The sequence below is a fragment of the Chiloscyllium plagiosum genome, unplaced genomic scaffold, assembly GCF_037043375.1.
Source record: "Chiloscyllium plagiosum isolate Xiang-an unplaced genomic scaffold, Cpla_swu_hap1 HiC_scaffold_3, whole genome shotgun sequence".
NCBI classification, from domain to species: Eukaryota; Metazoa; Chordata; class Chondrichthyes; order Orectolobiformes; family Hemiscylliidae; genus Chiloscyllium; species Chiloscyllium plagiosum.
The window spans coordinates 20,100,895-20,116,939 of NW_028270141.1; the positions used below are offsets into that span (position 1 = coordinate 20,100,895).

Genomic DNA, 16,045 nt, shown 5'->3' on the forward strand with positions numbered 1-16,045 from the left:
TTCTATTCAAACAAGCATCCAATTCCCTTTCAAATGTCTCAATGGAAATTGTCCCAACACACTTCCAAGTAGTGCCTGCCATTTTTAGGTTGATAGCCAAAAGAAAATCAGCTCCGGATGAGCCAGCCAAATGTAGATAAGCTCAACACATAGTTTTAAGCCAGGGTGAGGCACCAATCAATGTATAAAATCCAACCCACTGTAGTCTATTTTGTTTCCACAAAAGAAATAATTCTTTGCTGGAGCCTTTGGTATGAAGCAAGTCTTCTAAAGCAATTAAGCATGTTACATCACCGATTTTAAAAACTTACACTTGGCATTCCTGTTCATCATCCACTTGAAAATGGTACGTTCTGTCATCTGTACATTAACAAAAAACGTAAGGCAAATTTAAAATTAAAATTACTAGAAGTGAAGTATTGCAGATCAGAAATTCACTCTTATAAGCAGTTTTGAGTTCTAAAAGATGGAATTTAGATTAAAAGTAAATTCTAAAGAACACTGGATGCAGAAAATATTGGCTCAATTCAGTTTTATGGAAATTCTTCATTATAAAATTATTTGACACTTCTCAGAAGCACTAGCACTTATTAATAACATTAATGTAGAAAACCTCTCAAATGTTACCCCATTTTCTGACATATCCATCTCCCATCAAGGTCAACTTCCATTAGTGTCTTCCCATCTCCAAATTCACCCACACCTTCAGCCCACTTATCCCATCCACTTTCTGGTTCCACCGCCTGATACTTCCTCATCTTTGTGCTCACCGACTCACTCAATTGTTTTGGTGAATTATGTCTTGATTTTCAAGCCTGTTTTGTCTGAATATTTTACTAGACTTCAACACTGAATGGCTATTACTTTGGGAGATCAGCTAGGGTTTCTACGTCAAGGTTTTCATGCTTTTTAGGTTGGTAAAATACGTAGTTAATATTCAAGCATAAATGTCTTCAATTAACTAATATATAAATATCTTAACTCTTAATTTGTAGCCAAAATATGTACATTTATGATTCCCATTATTTTCAGAACAATTTTATTTTTGTGAACATCCTTTAAATCAAGTTCCACCTATATAAATATTTTCCTTGCACCTGATGTACAAATACTCGGTTAAGTTTAAAAACTCACGCGATATGAGATCAAAACATTTCTTCTCCTCTGGATTTGCTTTCACCTGACACGTGAGTAGATTAAGCTTTGCTGGTGGTCTGTTAACCTACAAGGAAAGCAAAAATGATTGATACCAATTTTATTAGGACGAGTACTAATACTGTGCATGTTCATGTAAAAGTCGAGTTTCTCGAACTAAATATTTAGTCAACAAGTGGGGTTTGAGTTACACACAAGTAACACATCGGAGGTTGAAATCTATTGCAGAGTTGCCAGGTCAGCCAGCTCTGCCCCTAGAATTAGCACAAAAGAAACCAAAGGTATTTGCACAGACACAAGCATGTGAATAGCCTTCAATGATCTGCTATCTTATTATTTCATTCAGTTGGCTTGCATCAGGGCAAATTTGATTTCAGCAGCAGGATAATTATTTACTTTTGACTACATTCAGTGTTGAATATGTGCAAGGGCAACATTTTCTATTTTCTTAATGGTCGAGTTGTCCGTTTCTGGCAGTTATCTGTGAATAATTTATCTTTATGTCTTTGAAGTAAAATTAATGCAAGTGTGCAGTTGTACAGTGTTAACCTTTTGAAACAATTGCATTCTTAACATCTGAAAGAATGTGGAGTTAAGTAATAATTTAAGACAAAATCTCTTAACGTTCATTTTGTAACTTTAGAGACTTCGAGTCAAAGTTTACATGGGCAAAAAATAGAAGCTGCTGTGACATTACCAGTACAACTGCATGTATGCAGATGGATCACAGTGCCATGTTTGCATTGTGAATACACACTCCATTTCCAATATTAATGTTTACTGTACAAAAACAAAGAACTGTAGATTCTGGAAATCAGAAACAAAAGTTTTTCAGGTTGAGTGACCCATTTTCAGAATGGACCTGAAACACTCACTCTACTTTCTCTCCATAGATACTGCCAAACCTGATGAGTTTTCCCAGTGATGTCCTGTTTTTGTTTAAGTTTTACTATGTCTAATATTTATTGACTTTTGTAATTGTATAAATTAAAAATATTCCTATGTGTTACATTACAGTCTGGAAATCGGAAATCTGGAAAGACCAGTTGTCTGAAAATATTCTCAACAAAGCAAGTAGCTAATAGATCTGTCATCCATGGCACTGCAACCAGTAGTTCAAATGCAACCTCGCATTTTGTTGTTCTGGTCAGGTTGATAATCAACAAGGAGGGACATATTTACTGGTCTATACTCCCAGATTCCACTTAGAAAATAAGGTTTAAAATTTTCCACTCAGTGTTGCAATTTTTAAAAATTTAAATGATTCAATTGAGGAAGTTATGAAGTGCAAGAGCAACCCCTAGAAACAGCTGGGCATGATGAACAACTCTTGTCTGACATCTTCTGTGCTTGGAGGAACATAGCTGCTAACATATTAACAGTGGTAACTGAAATAACTCCACAAAGGCTGGTATCCTGTCACCAAGTCAGTCTTTGTTTTCACAGAGAGCCCTTCACACTGATCCAGCTTCTTCACAGCCAACTGTCAGAGTGAACAGAACCGCTGACACTCTTGTCCTTAGCTGTCAGCCATGGCTCCCTGAATGGACCAGATTAATCAGGGAATTAATATTTTGAGGTCCACTTGGCTGACCTCATTACACTCAATACATTTCTGCCCCTCTGAGTCTGAGGACATAAGCTGGTGCTTTTTTTGTAGCTCCTCCTGGGGCATTTTAGAACCGGTTCAGGTTCCTCCAACTCTGCTTCCCCTATAGGTTACATGTAATGCACAGTAGCACCTCGACAAAAATTCAAAGGGAGCAAAAGCGTCAAAGTGATGATGTTCACTATGTCCATTTCAGATTGGAGGTATTTTCACTGCCTGGTTCCAGAACTGTTAGAAAATCTATCAAGAGCCAGGCATGTTGCGCTTCTGCAATTTGAGAGTTTGCAGCTTTCATATAATCCTTGTACTTATTCAGGACCATTGTAGCTACCTGATATTTCTATGTCTCTGGACCTGACCTCACGTTGACCATGCCTCTAATCAATAGAGGACCATTCCTGCACTTATGTGGCCATGCCTGCATCCAATCCTGCCACCAGACATAACATCTTGCTAACATCTTCATTTTGAAAACTCCTCAATGTCCCTGGTAGAGTGCAGCCAGTATCTGGCAGTCACCTTTGCTCAGGACAATCATTCTTGCTGCCCATAATAACGTGTCGTCCTTTACAGTGATCTGATCTTTCCGGATCCAAACAAAAAGTTTAAATTCTGATTATGATGGTCCTTTGGTTTCCCCCATCACCACCAGCAGTTTCAGTTTTGTCAGGACTGAATTTTTTTGCATCCAAAGTCTGAGAGATTACATTAGATTAGATTCCCTACAGTGTGGAAACAGGCCCTTCATCCCAACAAGTCCACACCGACCCTTCGAAGAGTAACCCACCCAGACCCATTTCCTTCTGACTAATGCACCTAATACTATGGACAATTTAGCATGGCCAATTCACCTGACCTGCACATCTTTGGACTATGGGAGGAAACAGGAATACCCCCCACGCAGACACGGGGAGAAAGTGCAAACTCCACACAGACAGTCACCCAAGGCTGGAATCGAATCTGGGACCGTGGCGCTGTGAGGCAGCAGTGCTAACCACTGACCCACCGTGATATTGTCAGCTGTGTGTGGAAGTCACAAGAGTCATAGAGATATACAGCATGGGCAAAGATCCTTCAGTCCAACATATCCATGCCGACTGGATATCCTAAATAAAGCTAGTCCCATTTGCCAACATTTGACCCATATCCCTTTAAACCCTTCCTATTCATATACCCATCCAGATGCCTTTTAAACATTGTAATTGTACTAACCTCCACCACTTCCTCTGGCAGCTCATTTCATTCATACACCACCCTCTGTAAAACCATTTCCCCTTAGGTCCTTTTTAAATCTTTCCCTGCTAACCTTAAAACTATGCCCTCTAGTTTTGGACTCCCCAACCCCAAAGAAACGACATTGGCTATTCAGTCTATCCATGCCCCTCATGATTTTATAAACCTCTCTAAAGTCACCCCCTCAGTCTCTGACAAGCCAAGGAAAATAGCCCCAGTCTATTCAACCTCTCCCTATTGCTCAAACCCTCCTACCCTGGCAACATTTTTGTAAGTCTTTTTTGAACCCTTTCAAGTTCGCAACATCCTTTCTCTAGGAGAGAGGCCAGAATTGCACGCAGTATTCTAAAAGTAGCCTAACCAATGTCCTGTGCAGCCACAACATGTCCTCCCAACCCCTATTCTCAATGCACTTACCAATAAAGACAAATGTACCAAATATGTTTTCTTCACTATCTTGTCTACCTGCGACTCCACTTTCAACGAACTATGAACCTGGACTCCAAGGAGGATCTCTTTGCTCAGCAGCATTCCCAGGACCTTACTATCAAGGTGTACAAGCCCTGCCCTGATTTGCTTTTCCGAAATGCAGCAACTCACATTTATCTAAATTAAACTCCATCTGCCACTCCTCAGCCCACTGGCCCAACTAATCAAGGTCCCGTTGTACTCTGAGGTAACCTTCTTCACTCTCCACTACACTGTTGTCATCTGCAAACTTGCTAACCATAGCTCCTATGTTCACATCCAAATTATTTATGTAAATGATGAAAAGCAGTGGACCCAGCACTAATCTTTGTGATACACTGCTGGCCAGAGGCCTCCAGTCTGTAAAGCACCACTAACTTGTCTTCGACCTTCAAACCAGTTCTGTATCCCAAGTAGCTAGTTCTCCCTCTATTTGGTGTGATCTAACCTTGCTAACCAGTCTACCATGAGGAGCCTTGTCAAGTGCCTTACTGAAGTCCATATAGATCATGTCCGCCACTCTGACCTCATCAATTCTCTTCATTACATCTTCAAAAAAACTCAATCAAGTTAGTGAGACATTATTTCCCACAAACAAATAATGTATTCAGAAAATTTAAAATCATTACGGACTCTTCCATTGATGGAACCACAGTGGTGGATCAATGTATCTGCAATTGCTACTCGGCCTCCCAGTCAGTGTTCCAACTTGTAATTGTACGCACTTAGTATTACGACTCATTGCTGAATTCAGCCTGAAGCTATGAAAGGCACGACCCTGTCCTCGAAGTAGACCTAGCAAGGGCTTGTCGTCTGACATTATTACAAATTTGCATCCATAAAGATACTAGTGGAACTTTCTAACTCCAAATCTTCCTTTTATGTCTGGGCTTATTTACGGTCTGTATTAACCAAAGTTCTGAATGCATACACTATTGGGTGTTTTGCTCCACTGGGCCACATATGAGTTAATACTACCCAAATGCCATGGGGGAGGCATCGCATATCAATACTAGATTTCACTTAGGATCAGTATGCCAACATCTCAGAGGATCATAGCTATTTCTTCACTTTCCTGAAAACTATGGTTCAGCTCAAAGTTTGGGTGAAGATTTGTAGCTCGGGTGCTCGTTGTTGTGGTTCTGTTCGCCGAGCTGGAAATTTTTGTTGCAAACGTTTCGTCCCCTGTCTAGGTGACATCCTCAGTGCTTGGGAGCCTCCTGTGAAGCGCTTCTGTGGTGTTTCCTCCGGCATTTATAGTGGCCTGTCCCTGCCGCTTCCGGTTGTCAGTTTCAGCTGTCCGCTGTAGTGGCCGGTATATTGGGTCCAGGGTTCGTTGGGTTCGTTGATGGAGTTTGTGGATGAGTGCCATGCTTCTAGGAATTCCCTGGCTTGTTTGGCTTCCCTCTGTTTGGCTTGCCCTATAATGGTAGTGTTGTCCCAGTCCGTTTTTGGCGAATACCTTGTATAGGTGTTCCTCTTCCTCTTTTTGCAGTTCTGGTGTGCTGCAGTGTGTTGTGGCCCTTTTGAATAGTGTCTTGATGCAACTTCGTTTGTGTGTGTTGAGGTGGTTGCTTTCATAGTTCAGGACTTGATCTGTGTGTGTGGCTTTCCTGTATACCTTTGTGGTGAATTCACCGTTCGGTGTTCTCTGTACCATCACGTCTAGGAATGGGAGTTGGTTATCCTTTTCTTCTTCTCTCGTGAATCGGATTCCTGTGAGTGTGGCGTTGATGATCCGGTGTGTTTTCTCTATTTCTGTGTTTTTAATGATTACAAAGGTGTCATCAACATATCTGACCCAGAGTTTGGGTTGAATTTGTGGTAAGACTGTTTGTTCCAACCTTTGCATTACTGCTTCTGCTATGAGTCCAGAGATCGGTGAGCCCATGGATGTTCCGTTGATTTGTTCGTATATCTGGTTGTTGAATGTGAAGTGTGTTGTGAGGCACAAGTCCAGTAGTTTAAGTATGCCGTCTTTGTTGATAGGTTCAACGTCCTGTTGTCTGTTCTGTATGTCCAGCAGGTTGGCTATTGTTTCTCTGGCTAGGGTTTTGTCAATAGAGGTGAACAGTGTCGTTACGTCGAATGAGACCATAGTTTCTTCCTTGTCTATGTGTATATTTCTGATGATGTCCAAGAATTCCTGTGTTGATTGTATAGATTGTCTGGATCCGCTGATCAGGTGTTTCAGTTTCTGTTGTAGTTCTTTAGCCAGTTTGTGTGATGGTGTCCCTGGTAGTGATGCTATGGGTCTGAGTGGGATGTCTGGTTTGTGCACTTTAGGTAGTCCATAGAATCTGGGGGTGTTGTTGCTTTTAGGTTTCATTCTTTGTAGGTCCGACCTGGTTATCTGTCTGTTTTTTTGTAGATTCCTCAGTGTGTTATTTATCCTATTGGTGAGCTGTGGGGTGGGGTCAAACTCCCTCCTTTGGTAGGCGTTGGTATCTGCAAGTACTTGTTGTGCTTTTTGGGTGTACTCTGCTTTGTCCAGGATGACCGTCATTCTGCCTTTGTCTGCTGGTAGTATGATTATGTTCTTATCGTTTCTTAGTGATTTTAGTGCTTCCCTCTTCTTGGTGTTGAGGTTATGTGTTTGTCTTTTCATTGTTATCAGGGGTACGATACTTTGCCTCACTGTTTGTTGTGTCTCTTCTGTCAGTCCATTGTTCCTGAGTGTGCATTCTAGTGCTGCTAGGAAGTCTGTTGTCTTGGCGTCCCTGTGGTTGTAGTTGAGTCCCTTGGCCAGTATTGTTCTTTCCGTGTCTGTGAGCTGTCTGTGGGAGAGGTTTTTAACCCAGATTTGTGTTGTGGTGTCCTCTTTTGTTGTGTGTTAGTTTGGCCATTTTTTCTTTTAGTGCCGTTTTTTGTGGTGTGCGGTCCTGTTCTGTTCTATGGTCAGAGTCCATTCCTGATTAGTGGTTTTTGAAATTAACGACTTTTGGCGCGCAATTTCTTGTCTGTATTTGTGAAGTCTGTTGTGCGCGTCTGTAATCATTACCTGGATCATCCTGAATCCGTTCTGTCTGGCTGTGTCTCTGGCTTGTGGATTGATGACTGGCGGTCTGTATCTGACACATGGCGCAATTTCATCAACAGATGCCTAAGAGAAAGACAACGGAACGAGGACATGCCGCAACCTAAAGGACTAGCCACACTACCATACATCAGGAGCATTTCAGAAATGACAGCCAGACTACTGCGACCACTAGGACTTATAACAGCACACAAACCAACAGCCACCCTCAGACAACAACTCACCAGAACGAAGGACCCGATACCCAGCATGAGCAAAACTAATGTAGTGTACAAAATCCTATGCAAGGACTGCACAAAACACTATATAGGACAAACAGCAAGACAGCTAACGATCCGCATCCATGAACATCAACTAGCCACGAAACGACACGACCAGCTATCCCTAGTAGCCACACACGCAGACGACAAGCAACATGAATTCGACTGGGACAACACTACTATTATAGGGCAAGCCAAACAGAGAACAGCCAGGGAATTCCTAGAAGCATGGCACTCATCCACAAACTCCATCAACAAACACATCGACCTGGACCCAATATACCGGCCACTACAGCGGACAGCTGAAACTGACAACCGGAAGCGGCAGGGACAGGCCACTATAAATGCCGGAGGAAACACCACAGAAGTGCTTCACAGGAGGCTCCCAAGCACTGAGGATGTCACCTAGACAGGGGTCGAAACGTTTGCAACAAAAATTTCCAGCTCGGCAAACAGAACCACAACAATGGTTCAGCTACATAACCATGTCTAAGGCTGACCTTTATTTAAGGATTGGCACAAGGATGGAGGCCAGGTTATATGTGACTTTTCCATAATAAATTCACCAGGCCAAGGAAAGCTCTGGTACATGTGGCAGCAGGGGCACCTTTGATCACTGTCACTTTATCTTCCAACGGGTGTATCCTGTTCTTGACGATTCTGTAATGCGAGAAGATCACTTGGGATGCCTGGAACATATATTTTTTCCTTCTAATGTGTACGCCCATCCGGAATAAACATCTAAGGACCATGGTCAAGTTCTCAGAGTGCTCCTTATTGGTTTTCCCTGTTACTAGCATGCCATCTAGATAAATAGCGACCTAGGTTAGACCTTAGAACATAGAACATAGAACATAGAAGAATACAGCGCAGTACAGGCCCTTTGGCCCTCGATGTTGCGCCGATCCAAGCCCACCTAACCTATACTAACCCACTATCCTCCATATACCTATCCAATGCCTGCTTAAATGCCCATAAAGAGGGAGAGTCCACCACTGCTACTGGCAGGGCATTCCATGAACTTACGACTCGCTGAGTGAAGAACCTACCCCTAACTTCAGTCCTATATCTACCCCCCCTTAATTTAAAGCTATGCCCCCTTGTAATACCCGACTCCATACACGGGAAAAGGTTCATACTGTCAACCCTATCTAACCCCCTAATCACCTTGTAAAATGTTCTCCAGTGAAAACATGCAAAGGCTGATGATACCCCAAATACCAACCCTATATATTAGTACAAACCCTATGGATTTTAACTGTAGCATACTTCTGTCAAATTTCATTTGACCACAATTGCAAGTACGAATGACTCACGTCCAGATTCGTGAAGGATAACCCCCCTCCCAGCTTTGCATATAAATCCTCTGTGCAAAGGATTGGGTCTTTATCAGATTGTTTAAAATCCCTACAAGGGCAAACTAACCTGTTAGGATTCACAATCGGTATGACCAGAGCTGCCCATTCAGCAAACTGGACTGGTTTGATGATTCCTTCGCTTTCCAGCCTTCTGATTTCTTTCTCTACAGTTGCCTGCACTGCAAGGGCCTTGCAGAATCATTGAATTGCTCCCTGGTCAACACGCAAGGTGGCCTTAGCTCCTTTGATAGTTCCTAGATCTTCCTGAAAACCTTACAGCATTTAATTAGGACTTCACTCAGGCAGCCATTTTCTAATTGAAAAATGTTGATCCAATCTACGTGAATCTTTCTCAACTAACTTCGCCTCATCAGGCTTGGGCCTGTGCCTTTTATTACCATCAGTGGATGGTAGTAAGGACTTTCCAGGGTGTGTATTCTCCTGGATACCGGCCTATCAGTTGTCCTCCTCCATTTTGGTCCAATGGGATTCTTTTGCAGGTTTGAATCCACATAGTGGCAGCAATGACAAAGGCTTGCCAGCCCAAATCCTGAAGAAAATTATAACCATTTGGTCAAGGCTTGGCTTTGTTCTGGGGTTTTGCTACAGGCTAATTTAGAGTCTCTCTGTTCATCATATGGCCTTCATGAGGCTATGTCTTCACTCAAGTAGTGTTCCCCACGTTCAGCTGGATTGATGAGGATGTCCACTTCCATTGGAATACCCTGCATCTCACATGCTCCACTTGCTGCATTTTCCAGTGATAAAGCCAATTGCTGGCCTGTTTGAAATCTACTTGGGCTTCAGCTAGTAGGCACTTTTGCATGGTTACATCATTAATCCCACATACCAAATGATCTCTCAGCATCTCATTAAGGGTTAAACCAAAGTCACATGCTTCTGCCAGTGATCTTAGTCAAAAGTCCCAATTGAGAGTCCCCTGCTTCTCAAATTGCCAAATAAAACTAAATACCATCTTAGAATTGGAGGCAGCTTGGGGTCATAACAGTCCTTAACCAGATCCGTCAACAGTTGAAAGGTTTTAGTATCTGTTGCTTCAGGGAAAGTTAGGCTCCTGATAACCAACAAAGCTGAGGGTGTACAAGATGATAGGGGAACTTCTCATTGCTTCATATCTGTCCCAATGTCACTTGCCTGGAAAAAATAACGCATTCTTTCCATGTACTGGGTCTCGTTTACAATAGCAGGATTGATCGAGTCAAGCTTCCCAAATAATGGCATGATGCCAAAAATGCTTACCCCAACTCAAAGATGACTGATGCAAGTGAATTTTTTAGCAGCGTGCTTTTCTCCTGTTGCCAATGAAATAATTACAGAAAGGCCAGTATCTCATCATCAAGTCACCCTTTATTTACAAGTGGAGAGTCCTTGACACTGGTCCAATTTCCTCATAGCCAACTCATAGTGAACAGGTTTGATGTTCCTGTTCGTATCTGTCAGCCAGTGCTCCCTGATTGGAGGACATTAACAGCCCTAATCAGGGAACTCATTGTATGAGGTCCACCTGGCTGACCTTGTCACAATCACTTCAGTGACTTTAAGTGGTAAACACTAAAATATTTCCTGTGATAAACAGGTGAAGACTACTGTCTTCAAACAGTAGTTGGGTTATTTCTGAACAACATCTAGCAAAAATACATTTTTATGATGTAGTGACATAACATCTTAATGACATGTTCGTAGACACTACTAACTCAGTATTTGTGAACAAGATACCTTCTATGATAGAAACTTCAAGCCATCCATTTTCATCTCCTTATAATTATAGCATAAAGGTGGAGGATATGCCAATTGGCCTTTTAGTACAGTGTACTGTGGAAAAACATCTGAGTTACAATAGTTGAAAAAATGCAACTTTGTTAGCACTTTACAGTGTTTTGTCACTAATTATGCTCCAAGTACATATTTATATTCAGTTCACACATTTGTGGTTAGACATTTGAATGCTACAATTTTGGTTCCATCACTGGCAAGGCATTCGTAAAATTGGAGGGTACAGTTTAACTTAATGCCTCTTTCAATGAACACATATTGGACACATCAAACAAATAAGTATTTAGTTCATAGCAAGAGTGAGTCTATTCACTTCTTTATGCACAAATAAACAGAAGTATTGGAAAGGAACCAGACTGTGAATAGATAGAATCAGACTGCTTGTATAGAGACTAGAAGAAATGTTTAGGTTTTAATTACATGCATTTTGCTGAGGTCATATTTCAGTCAGGCTTGCATGAGCATTTGAATCAAAGTACATTAACCTTAATGACAAGTGGCAACTTATTATCATGTAGGGTTTGATCAATTTTTAACCAGTCGATTACAAGTTTCACTAATTTTAGAACTCTTCACTTAGTAAAACAAAACACAAAATGTTCTCCTCAGAAAATCACTGCTACTGTTAAGAGGCAGGCAATTAAATTAATTTACATTACAGTTGTACAATTGAATAGTACAAGAAAAGCTGTGCCTTTTATAGTATCAGACCTAGCTATTGGTGCAGCATTTTGACAATCCTTTGTCTCTTAAGATACTTGGCCAACATTCTCAAGAAAAGTTTTAAATCTTAGCCAAGTGACAACAAAAGGCAAAATCCAATGCAGACACTCCTTCACTGGAAAAAGTAAAAGCTGAATTAATATATAATTTGTTCACCTCAGTTTAGGACCATCAGGTGCCTCCTCAGTCAGTGAAGGATTATGCAAAAGCATAATGAAGGAAATAAACGAGAAGGCATTCAATTCAAGATTTGGACTAAGAATCAATTTTCCAAAATCTTTGTTTTAACTCATTTTATCATGATTCATGAGGTTTGTCTTGACATGGAAGATAGAAGGGTAGAAGGTGACGTAAGCTGGCATTAAGTTTGCATGGAGATAAAAAGGCTATTTGGGGGAAAAAGGGGCAGGAGTTGGTATGAAACTGGCACTGGGAGTGGGTGGGAAATGACAGAATGGCCTAACTGGGACAAATCTCAGACAACTGAAGTGGCCCTTTTAATTAGGCAGCCTCAGTGGTCAGTAGCCCTTATGCCAATTTCCAGTCTGCATCCAGAGCAGTAGTCCCCACTCTATCCTGCACCTAAATCACCAGAGTAAATGCCTAGTCTGGAGGTGCGCTAGTAACTGAGGTGGGTGTGGCTACTGGGAAATTTTCAATTTCATGCTATCTTGGGGAGAAAATCTAGCCCATCAAGGCTGAGTCTCTAGTCATTATATCTGAGAGCAGTTTCAATAGTGGTCTCAACTGAACAAAGCATCACACCAAGCCCAAAATAAAGCAGCACATACTTGCATTAACTTGGAACTGCTGCAGAAATTGTGGTCCTTTTATTTCTTAGAAATAATCAATGCTGGGACTTTCCAGGTATAATTCCAATGATTTTACATATAGCAATCAGTTAAAATGTTACACTGTTTAGAGAATTTAGGCACACTTTGGACAGCTTTATTATAAATTTTGATATAAGAGTTTTAATCCAGTTTCTTACACAGATCTGTAAACAGAAGTCATTAATACACTGTAATCTACACTTGAAGTAACCACAATTAATGACGTTAATAATCACACAACACCAGGTTATAGTCCAACAGGTTTAATTGGAAACACACTAACTTTCGAATTCCAATTAAACCTGTTGGACTATAACCTGGTGTTGTGTGATTTTTAACTTTGTACACCCCAGTCCAACACCGGCATCTCCAAATCATGACAATTAATGACCTTTGTACCACATTTGTATTGCTAGTTCTTCAAAAAAGATGCTGGTACACTTCAAAATTTTGAAAAGACACCTATTTATCCATTAAGTTGTTTCAAATAAAACCGAAGTAATGAGACTTGGATACAATACTAGATATCTGGCCAAATTTTCAGTAGCTCACAGATTTAAACATTAAAGAAAGCAACTAGATGATATGAAAAGTTCTCCAATTCCTATGATATGAAACAAAATCATTAACATACCGTTCCATGTGATATTGTAAGATAACCATTTTTTACTGTACATTTCCTTTTCTGCCACACTTTCCTGATTCTGTAAATAAAATACATTAACATTAAATTTGCACATTTTGCATTTAATCCAAGTCTCAGCAATCTTTGAAAATATAACATATTTTGAATGGAGGATCATTTTCAGCCTCTACATTTGAGACTATTATGTTGTAGCTCCAGTTCTACCCAGTTCTGTCAATTTTCAAGAAATATTTGGTTTTTGTGGCAGTTTTAATGGACTATCGCTCTTACAAATTGGGAGGTGTTTCCAACATGGTTATAGAACCCTTCACAACTTTCTTAAAGTGGTTCAATGTTTTAGAAAAAACATCTTTCAACTTACCCATCACTTTTTTTGTACAGATATCCACACTTTTCAGTTCCATGTTCCTTGTTTCCCTGAGGTTGATGCAAGCTGTATGTTGTACTTGGACGAACCTGTGAATCCTAAAGAAGAGTATTAATTGAAATTACATACTGAGGAGTAATCAAATTAGCTATCTTAATGTGAGTCAAAGGAAGGAGAGTGAGGGGTTACACCTAAGTTGCTAACCCTGTTCTCTTCAGTGATGATTGCCCGGTTATCTCACTATTTCTTTTGATAACGGGCTCCATTATCTACCAATACATAATGTCATTTTTTTTCACAATTCAAACTTAGTTACAAGATTTATTATTCTCTGCTGAACTATCTGTAGAAGATCTGCTAATGTGAGATGTAGGTAGCTTGAATTTATTCATTTCAATATGGACTTGTGCAATTTGACACGTATCATGGGAGTGTAATTTCAGCCTACTTATTGTCTTTCACATAAGTATTGGGCAGACTGCAAAAATGTCATAACACATAATCTCTATCTTCAGCTGAAATTATAAATTAAACTCTTCTTGAGCTGTTTACAGCATGAGCAAATACCACCATATGTAAATCTCACTAATTGTAGTATTTTTATTTCCATTCCCCTGAAAAGGCAAAATAGTCAAGATAATCACATTAAAAGTTGTGCTAACCCATTCCAAGTTTCGATACATCTCAAAATTTATGGGGCTTCAACAATAATGATGTTTCCTGATGAGTAGGGCATCTAGCCCCTCAAGCTTGTTCTGCCATTCAATGAAATCATAGCTGAGGTGCAAGCTAACTCCATACACCTGCTTTTGAATCATATTCTTTGATATTTTTGGCTACAAAAATTTTATCAATCTGACTTTTAAAATTGATAATTTTAGCATTTTTTGCAATTTCTGAAAGATAGTTCCAAACTTCCACCACACTTCACATTAAAAAAAACTTCCTAATTTCACTCCTGAAAAGCATGGTTTCAATTTTTAATGCTATAAACCCTTAGCTCTAGACTTTCCAACTAACAATATTATTTTCCCTTAACATTTAAAAAACTTTAATTAGATCACCTCAAATGATTTAAAATCTAGGAAACATAACCCTAGTTTGAGTATCTTTACTTCCATCATTTAACCTTTGGAGTCTAGGTATAATTTTAGTAAATTTATGGTTTCCTGCTCAGCCAATATCCTAATCAGAAAATAATTTGCCTTCAGCTCCATGAGCGCTAATTAAAAATCACTTAAGGACTTTATCAAATGCCTTCATGAAATTCACATACATCATACCATAGATGTTCCCTTCAAGAAATTTAATCAACAATAACATATCCTCTATAAATCCATGCTAGCCCTTTGATCAGCTGGAGATTTTCCAAGGTGTTCAGTCAACTTATCCTTATAAACTCTAGCAATTTTCTTACAACAGATGTTAGGCTAGCTAATTCTGGTTTCCCACTGTTAACTTTCTTAACTAGCACTGTAATGGAAATTTTCTTTGGCAACCTATCCAACTTCTACTTCTTGCAATAAAGACTGCAAGTATGTCATTATGACTTAATGCAAATCAGAAAAGTAGCTCTAATTTGCATCAAGATTTCAGGGAAGTGCTTGCACAATAGGATCTAGACTCAATAATACAAAAATGCATGAGCTACTTTTGTAAGAAAAAATCCAACAGATTAAAAAAAACTTTGTAACAATTGTCAGCAGGTCGATCAGAAATTAACTTGCAAATTATGCCAATTAATTTAAAAAAACACAACATCACCAGCAAAATCCAAAGTTGACAATATCAATGTTTTGTTTTCTTTTTGTTTCAAAATATGGACAGCACATATTTATATTAAGGCAACATAATCAAATAAAACTTAAAAATAAATATCATCAGATCAAAATTAAACAATAAACTATCACCAAATAACACTTAAACACTAGATAAGACAGGAACAACTTACTCTCCTAGACTTTGATCATAAAGTGAATTGCATTTTGGAAGGAAACAAAGGATCAGTTACAAGAAATTTAGCAAATCACATTAATAACATAACAAATATAAGACATTGTGTATCATGTCTACTGAACACCAAATGAAATCTGTTATACTGCATTCATATAACCTAATTGATTACTTATACATAGACAAATGTAACATTTAAGAATATCTCAAGCATCAATAGCCTCAGGAATTCTCTACACATTACAAACAGAGAATGATCTAGTTCTATGCAAATTAAAACCCACTGTGAACATACAGATGGGATTTTTAAGATGTTTGGGCTTGGGATGAGAGTTGGCAAGAATGTATCTCAGATTAAATGGCTGCAGGGTAGCCAGTATTATATCCCAAGGACACTTAATTGACCACCTTAACAAGCTGCCAGCCAATCTTATTTGCCAGTAGTACTGCAGTTCCAGCAGCACCAGGTTTGAGCAGTGGCCACTGATGATATCCTTACGCAGGTTGTGTTGAGGAATAAAGTGCGTTTTGCTTTAAATCCGGTAGATTGACCAATTGAATTGCATCTGGATATCAACACCTTATACTTACCTTTAAATCAGGAAAAAG

At 39.7% G+C, this 16,045-nt stretch overlaps 1 protein-coding gene across 1 annotated transcript in view; it reads right to left on the reverse strand.

The window, feature by feature from the left end:
• asap2a (ArfGAP with SH3 domain, ankyrin repeat and PH domain 2a) overlaps positions 1-16,045 on the reverse strand; it is a 195,813-nt gene that overhangs the window by 55,816 nt on the left and 123,952 nt on the right. Inside the window, exons 10-13 of the mRNA XM_087977838.1 lie at positions 13,478-13,581; positions 13,105-13,174; positions 1,135-1,222; positions 312-360 (exon numbers count right to left, since the gene is read on the reverse strand). Coding sequence (XP_087833964.1) covers positions 312-360; positions 1,135-1,222; positions 13,105-13,174; positions 13,478-13,581 — 311 coding nt within the window. The remainder of the gene's footprint in view (positions 1-311; positions 361-1,134; positions 1,223-13,104; positions 13,175-13,477; positions 13,582-16,045) is intronic.